Source organism: Mauremys mutica, chromosome 6 (genome assembly GCF_020497125.1).
Source record: "Mauremys mutica isolate MM-2020 ecotype Southern chromosome 6, ASM2049712v1, whole genome shotgun sequence".
Classification (NCBI taxonomy): Eukaryota; Metazoa; Chordata; order Testudines; family Geoemydidae; genus Mauremys; species Mauremys mutica.
In genome coordinates, this window is record NC_059077.1 from 67,898,694 (window position 1) to 67,919,050 (window position 20,357).

At 44.1% G+C, this 20,357-nt stretch overlaps 1 protein-coding gene across 7 annotated transcripts in view; it reads left to right on the forward strand.

Annotated features, from left to right (window-relative positions):
• Positions 1-20,357, forward strand: part of DCP2 (decapping mRNA 2) — a 60,942-nt gene that overhangs the window by 17,271 nt on the left and 23,314 nt on the right. For 6 of the 7 annotated variants that reach the window (XM_045022373.1, XM_045022371.1, XM_045022372.1 and 3 more), the window contains exons 2-7: positions 3,475-3,626; positions 5,022-5,149; positions 5,593-5,691; positions 15,471-15,623; positions 17,482-17,594; positions 17,698-17,805. In XM_045022373.1, coding sequence (XP_044878308.1) covers positions 3,572-3,626; positions 5,022-5,149; positions 5,593-5,691; positions 15,471-15,623; positions 17,482-17,594; positions 17,698-17,805 — 656 coding nt within the window. In that variant the 5' untranslated portion in view covers positions 3,475-3,571. The remainder of the gene's footprint in view (positions 1-3,474; positions 3,627-5,021; positions 5,150-5,592; positions 5,692-15,470; positions 15,624-17,481; positions 17,595-17,697; positions 17,806-20,357) is intronic. The other variant, XM_045022374.1, reaches the window with a different exon arrangement.

The following is a 20,357-nucleotide window of genomic DNA, read 5'->3' on the forward strand; positions in this document are numbered from 1 at the left end:
AAGACCCAAAAATTGAGACTGTCCCTGATCACCACCCACACATGTGAAACGGAGCTCATTTCTAGTTCAGCCCCATCTTTTTAAAAAAGAACTTTAGGTAGGGTTAAAATACATCTGTATTTTCCTGGACATGTCAGGCTTTTCGGTTCTTAATCACCTCCTGGGAAAATATGGACGTATGGTAACCCTATTGGTACAAAAAATACATGCAGTCGCACATCCCTTAAATCAGAACTTTTTATAGGGAACCCGTTGTTAAATCAGAACTTTTTATAGGGAACCCGTTGTTAAGATTTTGGCAGCTCATCACTGAACCCCAGCCTCCCCAGCACCCATGGCACTCCCAAGATTTAGTCAGGGGTATAGTATGAGTCATAGATAGACCATGGGCCATGAATTTTTGTTTACTGCCCATGACCTGCCTATGACTTTTAATAAAAATACCTGTGACTAATATGTAGCCTTACTCATAAGTCTACTGTTTTTTTCACTATCTTCTCTGTTCAAACCCTAGTTCTCTCATCTTTTTTTTTTTTTTTTTTTTTTACACTGTAGCCTCCTTGCCTGTCACTCCTCTTTGGACAAACCCAGTTTGATTAAAATGCTGTAACTTAAATTCTTTTCTAGCTTTTAATTTTCTGTTGGACCAAATTCAGATTTATTGTATCTCATTCCCATCTACACTTTTGTTCTTTAATTTCACTGTTTCTCGTGTCCTCCAGTTTCCCCCTTGCCCCCGAGTTCACTTGCGGTACTAATGCATTCATTTTCTTTCCCCACCACTTTCTTTGTGCCTTCTAGAACATCCATGTCTACATCAGAAATACACCTCTACCCCAATATAATGCAACCTGATATAACACGAATTCGGATATAATGTGGTAAAGCAGTGCTGGGGGGAGGAGTGGGGGCGGGGTGGGGTGGCGCACTCCGGCAGATCAAAGCAAGTTCGATATAACATGGTTTCACCTATAATACGGTAAGATTTTTTTGGCTCCTGAGGACAACGTTATATCAGGGTAGAGGTATACTCTCCCTGTCCTTTTCTGCCAAGCATTCTTCATTAAAACCTACCTCTTAAGGCAACTCCAGATCTTCTTATCTGTCTTAAGTTTCATCACCATAGTACCTAAGCACTTTTAATCAGCTCTGTGCGACAGGAAATATGTTCACTTTTTTTGCAGAGAATTGTGCACTTGTGGCACTCCGGTATTTTATAATACTTTTTACCACTAGCAGTGTGCTTGAATCTGTGCAGTCTGAAGAAGGCATTTTTAAAAATCACTTTGTTACCTTAATATGAAATTTATTGCATAGGTTATGTGATCAGAGTGTAACTATATGCAACATAATGCTAGAGTTAAATTCAATCCAGATGAGGACAGATAATGCTAGAACAAAGGACCAAAGACTACATCATTCAAGCAATCTGATCTCTGTTCAAATGGTAATGTAAGTTCTAAAATAAAATCTTCCATATCATGTCACAGCTGTTATTTTAATATTAATCGTAGTCTCTTACAGTGTATTCTGTCTGTGGTGAACATGGTTGAAACACATTTCTTCATTGATGGCTATAGAGCAGATATCCTAAAGTTGCTTTTTGCTTTTTATTTTTTCCTTTGCTTTCCCAAGCCTTTTCCTTTTTGTTCCAATGAACTGCAAAGTTGAAATTGTTTAAAAGGATAATGCCACTGTTAAGCAAAATTGTCCGTCTGGTTTATGTAAAGGCTCATCAACTTGATGTTGTAACAGTAATAAATTACAAGCGTATACCCAGCAATGTTTGCTGGGAAGTTGTATGGCTTCTTCACTGCAGTTGGCAGACAATTTCTGCTCTTTTTAAAAAATTTGCAGTTTACCTTAACGTTGAGCTGTGTTGCTGATTTATTGGATACTACGTGCATGGGTACGTTCTACATTAACTTAAAAAAAAAAAAAAAAAAGGGGGGGGGATTTCTGTTTTCCTGTTGGTGTTCTTATGGTTGGGCCTGAGAGCAGACTGTGCTCTGGTCCTTTCTCCATTTCTCTCTGGATGCTCTCCTGCGTGTTACTTCTTGAATTTGGTGTTCATGTTTATGCAGCTGTCGTTGGAAAATTCCCTTTTGGAAAGGGCATGTACCATCAAACAGTAAAATTCACAAAGTAAACAAACTTATTAAATAGAAAAATACATTTTTCTCTAACGTGCAACAATGCTACATCCTGTGCTTAGAATAATAAATCTTGAAAATGTTGTCTGTTAAAGCATACAGCTATTTCAGTAGAAGAGAACCATCATGCAGCAGGCCTGGCAAAATTTACTTTTTTATATGGGATTATTCAATATAATTAAAACTTATAACAAAATTAACAATCCTTCTGACTCTTAGTTGTTGCATCAGCATCCCATGATCTCCTATGGGGCTTATCTTGCATATCTTAAAAGTTGGGTTCAGAAGTTCAGTGGTGAACTGAACCCTCGGCTGCCAGTGGGCTGAGCGGGGCCGGTGGCCGGGACCCCGGCTGACAGGAGCCAGTGGAACCCCAGACCAGCAGCAGGTGAGCCGTTGCTGGTCTGGGGTTCTGTCCGCCACCCTGCTAAGCCCAGCGCCGGTCTGGGGTTCTGTCCGCCGGCTCCTGCCAGCCGGGGTCACAGCCACCGGCCCCGCACAGCCCACTTCCGACCTAGGGTTCCGTTCACCCAGACAGGCAACGGGCTGAGTGGGGCCGGTGACTGGAACCCCGGCTGGCAGCAGCATGCCAGTAAAAATCGGCTTGCGTGCCGCCTTTGGCACATGTGCCACACGTTGCCGACCCCTGTGTTAGTGCATGAGGAGGTGACAATGTACAGGGAAACCGATCAGTTCTATTTAACCTGTCCACTGCTAGCTTCAAACTGAGAAAACTGTGCACTAAATGTGAAGATAAATGGTGGGGAAAATAGATTAGATTTTATGTTACAGTATTTTTAATAACTCATAATGATGTTAATGCCAGGTGAGGAAACATATATATTTTTCATATATCTTAAACCTGACAGCGTCCATGATGAGTGTATTTTAGCACACCTAATCTGAGTTTATTAAACATCTTTACTGAGAGTTTAAAATTCATTTTTTTTAATGTATACCAGTTGATTGGATGGGCTGTCCCTACCCTTGTCCCCACAACGTCTTATTTTAGATTGATTTGTTTCTAGTTGTTGTGACCCAGGGGTTCTCCATTGTTCACTCTGAATGCAACTTTGTAAGAGAGCATCTCATTATCTGCTTTCCTTCCCAATACTAAAAGCCCCTGCTTTGTGAATTTGAAAACCTTTAATTGTGCAGACTGCTACTGGGGTCCGTACATTATCGTTTGAAACTCCATGCTGTAATGCATTTTCAGTGTTAGAAGTTTTCAAAATAGAATTTGCAGATTGATATCATATCTGTTAATCTAGCTGTCTTCCACCTCCCCCCACCTTTATTTTTTTTTCTTTCCCTCTGGCAGTCGATTTATTTTGCACATTCCGAGTGAGGAAAGAGACAATGCAATCAGAGTGTGTTTTCAGATTGAACTTGCCCATTGGTTTTACTTGGATTTCTACATGCAGAACACACCAGGATTACCTCAGTGTGGGATAAGAGACTTTGCTAAAGCTGATATCCTTTTTATTGGTACAATTACTGTTTTTTGAATGCTTGTGGATAAACTGTATACTGAAGTATGGTAGTGAAATCTTGTTTTCCTGAGTAACTGCTTGCACAACAATCCCTTTGTTTGAGTGACATAAAACTGGCTTCATTAGAAAGTCTTTTAATGTTCATAGCTGCCATAATATTACAGCATTTAAAAAAAAAAAACTATCTTTTTCTAGCTTTCCAAGAGCCCTGAGAATTCAATAGCTTATTGCCTGCTTTGAGGCCTTTTATGACTTCATTCTGTAACTGAGAGTTAACCGTTAAGACTTCCTTCTGTATTCAGCATGGTCAGGGCCAGGAGGCGCTTAATATAATGTTCTCTCTGTGACATATTCCCTCCCCTAACTTAATGGATTTCCATGGAGAAACTGAAATGGGTGTTAATTCTGGTAGAAGTAGTGTAAATTCTCTGGGGATGGTGTGCAACTGTGAGGGGTTATTCCATTTGCAGTGTGGCTTTTTCAAGATGTGTTTACGTAGTAATTCAAATTATTTACATTTTTTTTTATGGTGGGTTTTAATCATGTTCATGAGGGGTCTTAAACCTGAGCACATGGCTTAAGCAACATTATTTTAAATGTGATTAGATCATAAGATACGGTTTTGTCACTGAGGTGATGAAGTCATGGAATCCATGACTTCAGTCCTTGTGGCTGGGAGCTGAGGCAGCGGGCCCCCAAGCTGAGGCTCCCAGCTACCCCACAGTTGCCCAGTCCCTTCCCATTTTATCATGGATATTTTTAGTAAAAGTCAGGGAGAGGTCATGGACTTTATTGCCCATGACCTCTCCCTGACTTTTACTAAAAATATCCATGACACAATCTTAGCCTTAATCATAACTTCTTAAGTATGGTTTTTATGTCACAATTTGGCTATCAACTGTGGGAACCAATATAGTATGCAGCATTCCAGCTTTTATAATGCTTAAATATCTTTGCTCCAGCTCCCATTTGAGGACCCATGCTTCACTAAAACAATCAAGCTATTTTTGTAAACCAAATATTCTATCAGAATAGGGTACATTTCTTTAATTTTACTTCTGCGGTTTTAAAAATTTTCTCATGGTAAGAACTTGGCTCCATTTAAAAAAAAAAATCCCACTATTGGGGTACTTTCCTTTGAACAAAGGAAAGCGTCTCTAACTTTAGAAACCATTGTATAAATGGCTTGTATTGGAGTTGGTAAATCACTGTTTGCTCCCTGAATCTTCAGAATATAACTCAGTATTGGATTATTCGTATTATCTTAATTTCTGGTTCCAAATAAAACCCTATTCCATATAGAAAGCAGTACTTGTAAATATTGGTCGTAGGTGGGTCTAGGTGTGCAGTTCGTTTCCTTGACATGTTTCTATACTCTTTAGCCATTGCCCTTTTTTACTGCCTCAAGGTGAAGATGTGCAAAGGGTTTTGGATGAGTGGAAGGAGTATAAAATGGGAGTACCAACCTATGGTGCAATTATTCTTGATGAGACACTTGAAAATGTAAGTGTAAAACTAATCTGTGAACATTTATACAAGATGGCGAGGGCTGGGCGGAAAGGATGTTAACTAGCTTTTTAACAATCCCAGCAATTTTTTGTACTTTAAAAAACATTTTCAGACTGAAGATCATAAACATGGTCTTTTCACATTTTTGAGTTTCTGTACATCGCTGGTTTGCTGGGTGTATCTTTATTACCATTGTACCAAAGGCAGCTGCACATTTTCTGTGTCTTTACACCAAACTTAATTTTATATGTTTTTTAATATAACCCTATACTAAAATTTGTAATTATTGCAAAGTCTGGTAAGCTGTAATGCTAATGAACATATGCTAATGCCAGGCAAAAGGTCTCTTCCTCCAACCCAAAAGTATCACTTTGGGAATTAAGTCAAATCTATGAGATTAATGGGAATTTCACTACTGCATTGCTTGGATTCTGCAGGTGCTGCTGGTTCAAGGATATTTAGCAAAGTCTGGCTGGGGATTTCCAAAAGGGAAAGTAAATAAAGAAGAGGCTCCACATGACTGTGCAGCTAGAGAGGTGAGTTCCATTGACTGAATGTTTAAAAATTCCTTACTCATACATTTAAATCCTTTTTCTTTAAGACAAAATAGTTTAACACATGTTCCCTTCACCCATGTTGAGAGTAGGATTTTCATACACACCAAAAAGAAATCCTAGCAATCTGGTGGTGTCTTTCTACAGAAAGCTCCTATTCAATCATATATTCTTGTTGACATCTACTGCTGTAGCATTTGGTCTCCTAAATAAGAAAAATGTATGTGAATGAGAGGCCGCGTTTGACCCATGATGGATTGATTTAAATCAGCAAAGTAGGAAACATTGAATTCAATAATCAATTTTGATTGTTTTGCATTTGTACTTTTTATTATGTTCCTAACGAGGCTGATTTTAATTAGTTGGTAACCATTAAAGCAAGTAAGCATAGCCTTTACTTTAAATTTAATGTATCTTTTTGCTAACCAGGATACACATATGTATACATATTTCTTTAAAAGTAAGTAACTTACTTTACCTTTTTCAGATTCTTAATTTTTACATTTTTTTATTTTAGAAAATGATGAAAGATGCATTTCTTAATTACTAGATTATTTTTTATTTTTGTGACTTTTGTCAAGCTCTATTTGGATGGACATTCAAATTCAGTTTAGTATACACAAACAGCCTTTTTACTTGTATTAAATTACCTTTTAAGTGCTGGATACGTAAGGAAAAAAGTTTATCAAAATGTTTTTCATTTATAACTGATCTATTAAACGAAGAAAGTATGATCTCTATTTAATTAATTGAACTGATTGTTTTTGGTCACCATGTCCTTCAAGATTTTAGAACTCTTACATAGTTTTTTATTCATAGCTTAGAAGAGGAAAACAAGCTTTTGTGCTATTTCAACCCCCAGTTGGTTTCTTAACTTTCAGTGAACTAATCATTGAACTGAACTTGTTGAATAAACTGAAATGAAGAAAATATATATTTTTTTTCACTGGCAGAAGAGGCTACCGCTGTAAAAAGCGGGTTTAGGGCTTTAATAGACTCTGGTTCCAGATGCTTAACCAATAACTTCCACCAGTTCAGGAGATTGACTTTTGTTAAAACTTGGCAGCAAATATGTACAGATTAATATTTTTTGCATTTAATTTAAATTATTTTAATAGATTATAGTAAGTTTAGACCTTAACATAGGTTGTTGTCATGTCAAATTTTATTTTAAATAGGTTTATTTAAATAAAACCCAGTATTTAACTGAAATTGAAAATCTGATTTTTTTTAAAAAATCAAAATTGATTTTTATCCATCCCGTTTTGACCCAAATGAAATAATGTACTCTTAATATTTTATCTCATTTTCATGTCTTGTTTTAGGTGTGCTGATTTTAAAGCTGAAACAGACTTTAGAGGATGGTTACTTGTGTTTTCAGTTTGTTTTAAAAATTTGTATTTGTTTTGGAGTTCTGTCCATTTAAAACTTGTATTTATTGTACTATGCACAGTGGCCTGTGGCTAAGACACTATGTTAATAAAAAAAAAAACAGGAGTACTTGTGGCACCTTAAAGACTAACAAATTTATTTATGTTAATAAACTTCCAACTTCACTGCTGCCACTTAAGTTGTTCTGTAATACTGGAACGAGGGTACTGTAAATGTCAGGAAAAGGTTAAGACAATACTTCAGATTGGGGGTTTATAGGCACTATGGAATTTACTATTGAGGAAAGCTAGGAACATAACGCAGCTGCGTGTAAAAAGAGGTTGTATTAATTTTATGACTAATAATATTTGTACAGGTCTGTCGCAACTTAGGCACATTTAACATGTGCGATTTCAGCTTTACCCTGAAGGGCCTGGAGTCCGGGGGGCATGGCCTCAAGATTTAAAGGTCCTGGGGCACCAGCTGTGGCTGGGAGTCCAGGGCCTTTAAATCACCCAGGGGGCTCCCAGCTGCAAAGGCGGCTGGTAGCCCCTGGGGCGAACTAAAGGGCCTGAGGCTCCAGCCACCGTGGAGTTCCGGGCCCATTAAATGCCAGCCCCAGCCCAGCTGCCAAAGCTGCGGGTGGGATTTAAAGGGCTCCTCTGGGCTTCCCACCGCGGCGGGAAGCCCGGTGGAGCCCTTTAAATCCCACCCGCAGCTCCGGTGGCCGGGCCAGGACGGCATTTAAAGGGCTCCTCTGGGCTCCCCACGGTGGCCGGAGCCTGGAGGAGCTCTTTAAATGCCGCCCCGGCCGCCGGAGCTGCGGGCGGGATTTAAAGGGCTCGGGGATATAATTTTCAGTATACAAGGTTTTTGCTTTACGCAATAACCGCAGAACAGAACCCCCGCGTATGATAAGACTTGCCTGTAATTATGTAAAGGTAGGGCTAATAAAGTCTCATGCCGCACTCAAGGAGTTATTGGGAGATGGAATTAGATTACCAAAGGAAGGTTGTAAAAACGAAGAGCATTAGAGGTTTCCTGTCTGGATTAAATGAGTATCTAAGGATTCATAGCTTTTCTAGGTATACCTGTTGAAAGAATGGGTAAATCATAGCCTTTTCATTTCTAATTTCTGGGATGTCTCTACCGTCTTACTCAGGCTAATTTAGAGGATACCTGAAGCTTCATATAAGGAGGAAAATAAGATCAGACTACATCAAGGGATTGTCTGACTTGCACATGGTGCTTGTGTAGAGCATTATTCATATAGCAATAAGTGTGTCACCAATATTTAAAATACGTGGTCTCTGAACAGCCTAATTTCTATATACAGAAATTAACTGCTATTAACTGCTTTGCTGCATGCAGATCCCCAGCACAGTATAACCGTGAAAGTACAGGAATCTCTGAAAGATGTAAAGTGGACCATTCATGTCAGTGGGTGTTCCCATCTTCCTTCCCCCGTATTGAGCAGCTTGTGAGTTTCATCAAGCGTGCCCAGTCTTAACTTCTCACCCCAGTGTCGGTAGCTGATGCTCGGTGCATGCTCCCAGTATGCCTGTTATAAGCTTCACATGCAGAGGTGCAGAGCTTCCCTGGATGCTGGCTTATAATGGGGGGCAGGAAGAAGGGCTCAGACCCCCCCGAGGGATAAGCCCCTCGAATCCCACCTCACATGCAGGAGGGTAGGGAGATGGGCACAAACACCCCCAGAGGGTGGAGATTCCCCCAAAACTGGCTCACGAGAAGGAATGAGGGGAACAGACTGCAATAAAGGGGCAGAGGTCCCCTCCAGCTTCGGACATCCCCAGAAGGGCAAGATCCCCATATATCCCAGCTCACATGAGGGACCAGTGAGAGGTGCTCAGAGGGGCCCACAAGATCCCAGTGTGTGCACGCAGGAAGGGGCTGACAGGAACCACTGCCCCTCTTCTCCCCCAGTTCCCCTGCAACTCACCTCCATGTTTCCTCTCCGAATGTCCTTACTCTACTTCACCTGAGTCCTCCCCAACCCTTTCCCCTATTCCCCCACCCCCAATCCCATCTCAGCAACTATTTGCATGTCATATTTTTGTCCAACAATATTGCGATTAGATTCCTAAGCCGCCGCCCCCCAACATACAGATTTTAGCAGTATGCCCTTCTGACTTCTTCCAGATTTCTGCCTCACATGGGACTTGAGATGACACTAGGTGGGTGGATTTAAAATGAAAGACTTACTGCTTATGCATCTGCAGTGGAAACTATCCACCTACAAATTCTCTTGTGTCCTCTGTCTGCACATGCCCAGTATAATTCATTTAGTTCAAGAGCACTAGGCACACACCTAACTGAAGAAGCAAATTCTTTGGCTAGTACGATTCTGAATTTTATTCCCCTGAAGGGCTAGATGGTGCCATGTGCTCATGAGGAGTAACCCACAAGTGAGTGAGACTCTTGTTCCAGGATCAGAGCCATAGTTTGAGCTCCAGGTCTGGGCAAAAAATATGCTAGTAGAATGTGTCATCCTTGAGAAAAAGCTGTTTTGGGGGTAACTCTATCTCAGGAACTCCTTGGTCAAAAAATCCCAAATTTGGATCATTAGCCCTAGCCAGCTCTCCCATGAGGCACACCAAGTAACAGATTTTACAGTACTTGAAAGGGTTGAGTTTTAAACAGAAAGCTGGTCTTGATCTTAACTATAGTAGACCTAGCGGTCCATTGTAATGTCATCTAGACAGACTCTAATCTAAAATAATGTACAGGGAGAGGATAAAAAACAATTATGCTCATAGATATAAAGATAAGGCGAATCATTTTGAGCATCATAAAAATGTACATTAATGTTGTAAATCAAGTATGAGATACAGAAAACAAATTTAGATAAGCTGCAAGACCTCCCAGCTACACTATATCAGGTGCCATAAAGATGGTGCAAACTCTGTAACGTGGTGGTTTTCTTTGAACTATAAATTACATTGCTCAGAACTCAGGTACTGGTTACAGTGCCAAAAATATGAAGATGGGATATATGTTATACTATTTTAAGTCAATTCCCATGCAAGAAAAAATTAAAATGAGTTCTAACTTACAAAATTAAGAAAGGGTCAAGCCAGCTAATAAGCATAGACCATGCTGTAGCTTTGTCAACTGAACTTTTAATAACCACATCTGTTGGGGTGTGAAAAACAACACTCCTGACTGATGTTTCTAGACCTACCTAATCCCCAGTGTAGATGTAGCTATGTTGATGGGAAAATGCTTCTGTCAATGTAGCTATGGTTCAGGAAGCTGGTGCTTTTATACCAATGGAAAATCCCTTCTATAGGCATAGGCTGCATTTACACTACAGAGTTAGGCCAGCATCACTAAGCTGGTGTAGTATCTGTCATGTAGATGTACCCTTAAGGTGTTTACTCCTGTGGGAATTCTGCACACATGCAGAATTCATGTCCCCTGCAGATTTTGTCACCCATCCCCTGCAGAAAATAGATTCTGCTGGGGAGGTGCTGCAGTTACACTTGTCATGTTCTCTCCCCCAGCCCGGGGTGGGGGCGTTGCTGTGGCACCAGAAGAGAGGACAGCGAGCTCAGGGTCGGAGGGGCCATTGGCTGCACAGTGCACTGCCCTTGGGGCCAATGAGGGGAACACCTGGGCTGCTGAGGTGGTGGTAGTGTCACATAGACTGCGGTTCAGAAGGGGTAGTGCTGGGGGACAGATGGGTGGGGGCAGAGGAGCTAGTAGGGTGACAGGATTGAGCCATTGGCTGAATGGGAAGGGGGAATGCAGGGACACATAGGGACAGGGTGGCAGATGCACCTGACTGAATGGGAGAGGCTAGGGGTCAGCCAGGATCTGTATGGGGTAGGCTCTCCAACTCCCTAACAACATTTCCCCGTCCCTCCCACCCCCCGGCAAAACCAAACACCTGTTCCATACTTCTCCCACCCACACCCAGCAACCCTTCAGGTTCACTCCCAGGCTCCTTCCCAGCAATTACTTCCCTGTCCCTCTGCTCCTCTATTACTTCTGATTCCCCCAAGCCTTTGCAGCGCTGGTGTGGGAAATATGTTTCTGTGTTTGAGTAATAATTCATTTACACTATAAGTTCTGTATAAATATGCCTAGTAAGGAATCTGTTTGTCAAAAAACATAGCCTGAATCTTTTTTTGTTGTCTGTATTGTTAGATATACTTGCTGACAGGTATTTTGAAATAAATTGCCAAAATAATTGAAACTGGCGTGATTATATTGTTTTTGACAAAATATGTAGAATTTAAAAATATTATATGCAGAATTTTTAATTTTTTTGGTACAGAATTCTACCAGGAGTATATACTAAAGAAGGCTGTTGTACAAAATGAATTCATTTTGTACAACGAATTCTGTATTTTAAAAGCTACTACCACCAGGTGACCAGATTGTGCACTGCTATACAATATTTGACAAGACATTGTGGCAGACTGACAATTGCCTGCAATATGCTCAGTGAACTTTGAGTTGACTTAAACCTTATTGAATTAGTTTAAAAATCTTTGGAGTTCATTGTATTGAAAATGAAGTTGTGTATGTGTTACTGTGTGATTTGTAAGTATTTCCATGGGAAGGGTAAGTAGAACAGCAGGGACTGATTGGGCAAACTTACTCAGGTTGTGACACCTCCAGAAAAGCCACCCCCCCACCCTCCCCAGACATGTGCAAATACTAGTTCAAATGGGATTCTTCAGGGACAATACCATCAAACACTTACCTTTCATTAACTAACTGACCACGCTCACCTAACAACCTCCATGGCAAGAAGAGTCCTGTGTCCCCCTACTAATGCAGCCTACACAATGCAACTGAAATAAGGCATACTCCCAAGGTACAAATACACCTCTTTCCTTTGATGGGCCTGCACCCTGTGAGGCCACAGCCCACCAGATCTTCTCATATCCCAGTGATGAGTCTTCAAAGCTGCTCGAGTTATTCCTTCACTGTTCAATACAGCTAACAGTGAATACAGCTGGAGTGCATGCAGATAATTCTCAGTGGCTATTGACCGCTCCAGAGGGTGCAGAGTTAGTTATGTAGGAATGTATCTTAACTCTGTTTTTCCTGGTTTTCACAAATTGGGGTATTGTGGAACTTGATATTCTGGAGGGGCACAAACTACAACCAGGCAACCTTGACTCTGGGTTAACAGTTTTTTGCCACTTAATCTTCTTGTTTGTTCCTTTTGTGTGGAGCTGTGTTGAGAGAATGGGCTTGATCCGACAAAAACCTTGGTTTTCATTTCTGTGTTGTGGGTAGAATTGCTTTTACAAACCATCTATTTAGAACAGGGGTGGGCAAACTTTTTGGCCCAAGGACCACGTCGGGGTTGCAAAACTGTGTGGCAGGCTGGGTAGGGAAGGCTGTGCCTCTTCAAACAGCCTGGCCCTTGCCCCCTATCTGCTCCCTCCCACTTCCTGCCCTCTGACTGTCCCCCTCAAAACCCCTGACCCATCCAACCCCCTGCTCCTTGTCCCCTGACCGCCCCCTCTTGGGACCCCCCTATCCCTAACTGCCCCCCTGGATCCCCACCCCTATCCACACCGCTGCCCCCTGACAGGCCCCCCGGGACTCCCACGCCTATCCAACTGCTCCCTGTCTTCTGACTGCCTCCCTGGAACCCCCTGCCCCTAATCCAACTGCCCCGCTTCTTGTCCCCTGACTGTTCTCCGGGACCCTCTGCCCCTTATCCAACCCTGATCTCCGCTCCATTACCATGCCGCTCAGAGCAGCAGGAGCTCGCAGCCCCGCTGCCAGGCTGGAGCCAGCTGCGCCGCCTGGCTGGAGCAGCCGGCCAGAGTGCTGGTGGTGTGGCGAGCTAAGGCTGTGGGGGGACGGGGGACAGCAGGGGAGGGGAGCCCGTCCCAGAGCACTCTGCAAGCGGCAGGATCGGTCGGATCCGGGGAGAAAAGGCGCGCGTAGAAGGTCCGGGCCCTCTCGCACATCTCCGCCGGATCCGTGAGGGGGGAGCCGTCCTCCGCCAGAAGGCAGGTGACGTGCTTCTTGGCCCCCCTCCTTTTCTCCAGGGCGTAGAAGAAGCGGGAGCCGCGATCCATCTCCCGAAGGAGGCGGATGCGGGATCGAACAAAGGCGCCCCGGGCCCGATAGTCTTCGAGGACCCGGAGCTCCTCCCGCTTCTCCCGGCACGCCCCGCAAAGAGATGGATCCTCGGGGCTGGCGGCCAGACGCCTCTCCAGCTCTAAGACCTCCCGCTCCAACTGCCCTATCGCCGCATCCCTCCGTCGGCTGGCGCCCCGGGTGTAGTCACGGCAGAAGAGCCGGGCGCGCACCTTCCCCACATCCCACCACCGCCGCGCCGAGGGAAAGGCATGCCGCTGCCCTCGCCAGGCCAGCCAGAACTCCCGGAAGGACGCTACGAAGCCCTCATCCTCCAGCAAGCTGTTGTTAAAGTGCCAATAGGCCGGCCCCGGCCTCTCTGCACAGAGAGAGGCCGTCACGGTGGCGAGGCGGTGGTCCGAAAAAGGGGCCGGCCGGACGCTGGAGGACTGGGCCCGTGAGAGATGGAACCGTGACAAATAGATGCGGTCCAACCGGGAGCGGCACGACCGATGGGCTTCCACCCGGACATAGGTGAACGTGGAGGCATCGTCCGGGTGGTGGTCGCGCCAGACGTCCACCAGGGAGTGATGGGTGACAATCTCCTGGAGGACGTCCGCGGCGGCCGGGCTCTGCTCGGTCCCCGAGCGGTCCCGCTCCTCTAGGACGGTGTTGAAGTCACCGCCCAGGACCAGGCACTCACGAGGATCCAAGGAGCCGAGGAAGGCGGACGCCTGCTGATAGAACTGCAGCCGCTCCGGGGGCGATGTCGGGGCATAGACATTGACGAGGTTGACCACGAGCCCCTCCATGCGGACCCGGAGGTGCAGCAGGCGGCCCGGCACAGCCTCGGCGACCCCCAGCACCTCAGGCCGTAGGTCGGGGGAGAACAGGGTAGCCACTCCAGCCCATTGAAGCAGTAGAAGGGTTGTTGCTTCTAGAAAATCTGTACTCCCAACAGTCTGCCCATAACTACATAGAGACTTAATTTACAGATTTTTACAAATTATTTTTCTTATGTATTTGGCAAAATGAATAATCCAGAGAACACTGCTGACTCCATAGGGACAAGCTAGACTGTGAAAACCTGTTTAATCAAGAAGACCCAGTTTATATAGAGGTGGGCACAGATCTCAGTGAAATTTGTCATATGCTGAACAGACTTCTTTTCAAACCAGTTTGTTGTATGTGCTGGTTCACAGATGTACATGCCTTCATTAAGATTCCTCAGGGCTGCATTTTTGTAAGGCATTTTTCAGTCCAGGGCACTGATCAAAAGCTTCCATAAATGTTAGTTTTTCAGTTTCTAAAATGCTGTGTGTGGTGAGAAACTGGAGTCCCCTCACCCCATACATTAATTTGCAAAAAAAGAGACTTAAATGCCAATATTATTATTATCTTATAACTGCATGTTCGGCTTGTCTCAATAGTGATACCTGGTAGGAGTATAAATGTTTTGTTACAATATGAAGTGGATGAAATCTTTTTTTTTTCTTTTTTTTCTTTTTTCTTTTTTAAATTAAATCTACATCTAGGCTTAGTTTGTGTCCATATCTAAGAGGTAGGATCTTCCCCCCTCCAATGGTGAAATGTGAAATACTGTAGTAAAATGTTGATCCATAATACACTTTTTTCAGTGTGTATAGTGATCCTGTGACAGGCTTAGCACTTCAATTCCTTCTTAGTAACAGGTTGTAATAGTATGTCAGCAGACTGAGTAATTCTGAGTTCCGTATCTCCATTATCAGCTTGGATGCCCAGTTTGAATTTAGTAGCTTAATCTGTATGTTAGTAAATATATATTACTCAGCGTAATTTATGGTGCTGCTGAATTTTGATACAAGAACTGACATAAGAATGAATATTTTGTTGGGGGTTCATGGGGCATTAGTAGTACTGTAGGATGGGAGAGAACTAAAGTGTAGAAATCAAGTAAGGAGTTTTTATGTTTTCCTATAACTTTCTGGATGTCTAAACTCTCTTTAGATCCAATATGTTTCACTTTTGTCTGAAGCAAAATACTTTTTCATGTGTTCAGCATCATCAGCAAGCAGGCACGCTGTTTCCCTGTATTTGCTTGTTAGCGTGCTCTTTCACATATTATCTTAATTCTTTTCCACTTCACACTCTTGAGCTGCAGAGGATAAAATCTGTACAGAGGTTATGCTCTTTCATCACGTGTCTGCATATGTACAAATATATTACAATCACTATCTGAGAACTAGTAATAAAGGGTGTCCTTCTGATGATTTAGCCTTTCAAAAATCTATTTGAAGGTATGACTTGAACAATTTTAATTTGATCTGTGTGCTTCTCAGGTGTTTGAAGAAACTGGTTTTGATATCAAAGATTACATCTGCAAAGATGACTACATTGAACTACGAATCAATGATCAGCTAGCACGCTTGTACATCATTCCAGGAGTTCCAAAGGACACAAAATTCAACCCCAAAACCAGAAGAGAAATTCGGGTACACATAGTTATGTTTATTTCTAAAGATTTTTCAGGTTGCCACTACCTCAGCAAAGGTTGATTTAAAGCTAAATATTAAACAAAAGCTGATGAATGCCTCAAATGGAATAAAAGCAGCATGTCATCACTTTAGGTTTTGTCAACTTTCTGCAGGTCATATGTGCGGACTGATTGCTGGCCAACTGCTCATTGTGACACCTGTCTCCATCATAAATTGGCACTGGAGTACAGGCTGACTAACAATAAAGCACATCCCACTTTGTCTTCTCGTAAATATTTTTTGTAGTTAACCTTTTTTTTATCTCTTATACATATTTTTCTGTAAGGATATAAATATTTAAGGATACTGTACGTTAATCTACGCATTGGAAGAGGAAAATGGGGCTTGCCTTATTTCTATAAGCAGTCTGTACAATCCAGATCTAGTGTATGATGGGTAGCAGAGAGTAGACTTGGCTGTGGGACACAGTGGGAGCCAACCCTTGTGTGGGTGAGCTGAACTCAGTGGACTGGAAAGCTGTTGGGATGGAGAAGAAATTAAAGTGCTTAATGTGCTGAGAAATGCTTGTAACTGCCTGCGACATTCAATGCCTTCTGAAACTTGAATTTCTCTCATCATGCAGATAACATTTTAACTTTAACAGTAATCTTGTTTTAAGACTAGAATTAATGCCAACTTTAGCTATATCTTTTGAATACTAAGTGTAATAGGGACAACAGGACCTTGTTAAACATTCCTCTTCTCCCCCTTAGGTTGGTTCCCCAGAGTTGTAAATTACTAGCTCCTCATCTAAGGACCCTCTTGACTTGGTTCTCAAACCCCTTTCAGGGGTTCTCAAACTTCACGTGACCCCCTTCTGACAACAAAAATTACTACACAACCCCAGGAGCCTGAGCCGGCCCAAGCTCCGGGTTGGGGGGGAGGAGGAGGGCAAAGCTGAAGCGCAAAGGCTTCAGCCCTGCCACCCAGGACTGAAGCTGAAGCTCAAGGCCCCAAGTGGGGGGAGGGCGGGCAAAGCCGAAGCCCCAGGGCTTCAGCCCCAGGCAGGGGGCCTGTAACCTGAGCCCTACCATCCAGGACTGTAGCCGAAGCCTGAGCCCCACCGCCCAGGGCCCCAGCAAGTCTAATGCTAGTCCTGGTGACCCCATTAAAGTGGAGTCGTGACCCACTTTGGGATCCCGACCCACAGTTTAAGAACCGCTGGTCTAGTTAAAACCTTGATTTCTATTTTTGTGTTCTGGGTAAAGGCCCTTCAGCATGTTGCATGCTCTCCCCTGAGTGCATATCATGTGAGGTGGCGGGGGGACAGAGACAAGCTTTGAAAGTTATTTGTATCCTCTAATTACCATTGTTCTCTCTAGGACATTCAGTGCATACTCAAGAACTACTGTTGTTGTTGCAGACTTTATTTTAAATAAACTTACTTTCAATACCTGAGGTATTGTGTACTGCATTCCACATTTTAGGGATTCTGTCATCCGACAGTGTTTATGTATTGTAACAGAGACACAAGATGGTATAATATCTTTTAATGGACCACCTTTGTTGGAGTAAGAGACAGGCTTTCGAGTTACACACAGCTCTTCTAAAGGTCCCTCTCTCATTCTGGGACCAACACAGCTACAACAACACTGCAAACTTGCATTGTAATGTCTGTTACATTGTGGTTGTGGTCAGAAAAGTGATCCTAACATTATTTTAAATAACCTGTATTGGCTAGCAGCTCTGTCATGGTTCATTAATTCAGACTCTTGCTGTAGTTTTTTGATTTTAAAGAAAATCATTGTGGATGATGTGTATTTGCTTAAGTCCCTTGATGACTTCACTAAAGTAATTACTTTTTTCTGTGTTTCAGAACATTGAATGGTTCTCAATTGACAAATTACCATGCCATAGAAATGACATGACCCCAAAATCCAAGCTAGGTTTGGCACCTAACAAGTTTTTCATGGCCATTCCCTTCATCAGGTATGTTCAGCATAAGCCAAAGTCTAGCCTTTTGTTTTCAGGACGCTGGACAAAACACTAACTAGTGTTGTAGTGTGTTGACAAAACTCTAACTTGTTCACAGACCTTTGAGAGACTGGCTTTCTCGAAGATATGGGGACTCCTCTGATAGTGACAATGGATTTTCATCCACTGGGAGCACACCATCCAAGCTCAACATGGAGAAAACAAGGTAAGAAACTAGATAATTTTGACATGTCTGTCAACAACATTTTAATAAATCATTGGCTACACAAAGATGAAGAATGTCCATTCTTTTTTACAGAATGGGTTAATATAATAGATTATAGAGAGATCCATAGGACTGTTAGTAGTATGTAGTAGTAGTATGGAGAGGTTAATTGGTGCCCTAATGTGCTTGAAACTACGTATGGAAAATTTTAGAATATGGCAAAACTGAGAGAATGTCCTGAGTTCCTATATAGGAATATGAAAAGCAAGTGAAAGAGAAACTTTTTGTAAAATTGAAATTCTTTATCAGAAGGTAGAACAGGTAGATATGCTTTCTAAAATAATCAGTGTAGTGCTGAAAGGAGGGAGAGGTGTCAAAAATGATGGAACTAAGTCAGGAAGAATCACTAATAGCCATAGTACTTAAAGGTAATTTCAAAGAAAGTTGGATAAAATCAATGTTGTCATGGTGATTTGGGGGCGATTGAAAAAAATGATCTTGTAACATGTTAAATCACAGGGAGGTCTTAGATTAAAATGGACAATTTTGTCGTATGGTTTCCTAGCAGTTATGTGACTGAGCAACTTCTCAAACCAGTTCAGGTTAACAAAGGGAGGTTCCCCATCAGCAATCTGGGTCAGTTCAGCACTGGTGTCATCAATAAAGTATCAAGGTTACCCACTTGGTATCCACACAACACTACAGGTGACAGGATTCTAGAATAAGAAAAATTCTTTTTCTTCTTCGAGTGATTGCTCGTGTATTCCATAGGTGTGCGTGCTCGCCACATGCACCGGTGCTGGAAGTTTTTCCCCTAGCAGTACCTGTAGGGGAGCGCCCCAGCGACCCCTGGAGTGGCGCCTCCATGGTGCGATATAAGGGGCACTTGCGCGCTCCCCCCACCCTCAGTTCCTTCTTGCTGCCAGTGAAGGTGCTTCGGAACAGCTTTGCTGTAGCTCATCCCCAAAACTGCTTGTTCGTTCAGTGCCTGTAGTTAGATAGTTTTAGTTTAGCTAGAGCTCCTGGGTCGGGGCATGCCCCGTGCCCCGGGTTTTAAGTTGTGTGACACTTGTAGGTGATCTGTGACACTGAGTGAGCCACATGCAGACTGTCTGCGCTGTTTGGGGGAAACCCATCTCAGTGATTGCTGCAAGATTTGCAAGTCGTTTAAACCTAGGACCAAGAGAGAAAGGGACATTATGCTCTGGGCTATTCTGATGGAGTCTGTGCTGACCCCGGCTCCAGTGTGCCGCTCCGAGTTGGCACCAGGCACCCTGTTTAATGTGGCCTTACCTCTCCATGAAGGGGTGTCACCCTTTGGCGCCATCGACTAGTTGGCACCGCTCCCTGTCCCCGGCGCACGCTAAGAAGACTAGAAAGAGGCCGCCTTTGCTGTGACACCGGAGTAAACCTGGGACAGAGGCTAGACCCATGTCGGGCAGTCCTCGATTCCCGGCCACTAGGCCTCCGACTCAAGTCGTGCGCAGTAGCCCGGCCTATTTGGGGGCCCTCCACGCCAGAGGCCCTGCAGGTGGCCTGGGATGTTATGTCCATGCCGGTACCAGGAGCACCGCTGATATTGGCCCTGTGCTCCATAGGCAAGCCGCTGCTGGACTCTCCGCAGTTGCCCCCAGCTCGGTACTGGTCTCAGTCAAGGGAACGTTCCTGACACCGTTTGCCACCCAGCAATCGTTCAGGGCAAAGTCCACGTGGATCACCTTCAACACCCACCAGGCTGTCTGGTTGAGACTCTTGGTACTGCTTCGCCTCGAGGAGCGAACACCGACGGGACCAAGGCTGATGTCGTCAGAGGCCCTCATCTCAGAGGGGTTATCATAGCCGGTCACGGCATGGACATCGATGTCGTTCCCTTCCACGTCCCTCTCTAGGACCCCACCACAGCAGCACCTCCGCGGGTCCGCCCGCCTGCCGAGCCGATTGTGGAGTAGCTGTTACCGACTGTACCGGTTCTCCATGTTGGGGTCGTGGTCCCGTGGTTGGCACTGCTCCCGGCGCCGCTGCTTCTCCCAGGCCGGGGACAGCTGCAGATCATACGTCAGCCCAGCCTCCCTTTGTAGTCATCCATCGATGGGCCAGGCCAGCGAGGCTGAACAGCCCACCCTGCTGGTGCCTCAGCAGGTGCAGTGGCACAGGGCCCTGTGGCCGGCCCAATGGTACCAGTGGGCACCGTGGCCTCCAACGTAGCCCCCGGTGGGGGGCTTGCTTGGTGGCTGGAGCCTCAGAAGGACCATTAGCCTCCCTCTCCAGACCTCCGAGGAAGGAGTTGGTGAGATGTACATCCTCGGCACCATGCCCGGAGACCAACCAGGTGATGGACCCTCTGGTGCCAGTGGACACCCAAAGTACCGCGCTGGCCTCCTCGCCATCCCCAGATGCGGCGATTACGACCCCGCCTCCCTCCGTTCTGTAGGAGGACTTGAGGGCCTGCCAAGAACTCTTAAAAAGGGTGGTGTCAAGCCTCCACCTCCAAGCAGAGGAGATGGAGGAGCTCTCGGACTCCCTGTTTAATGTGGCCTTACCTCTCCATGAAG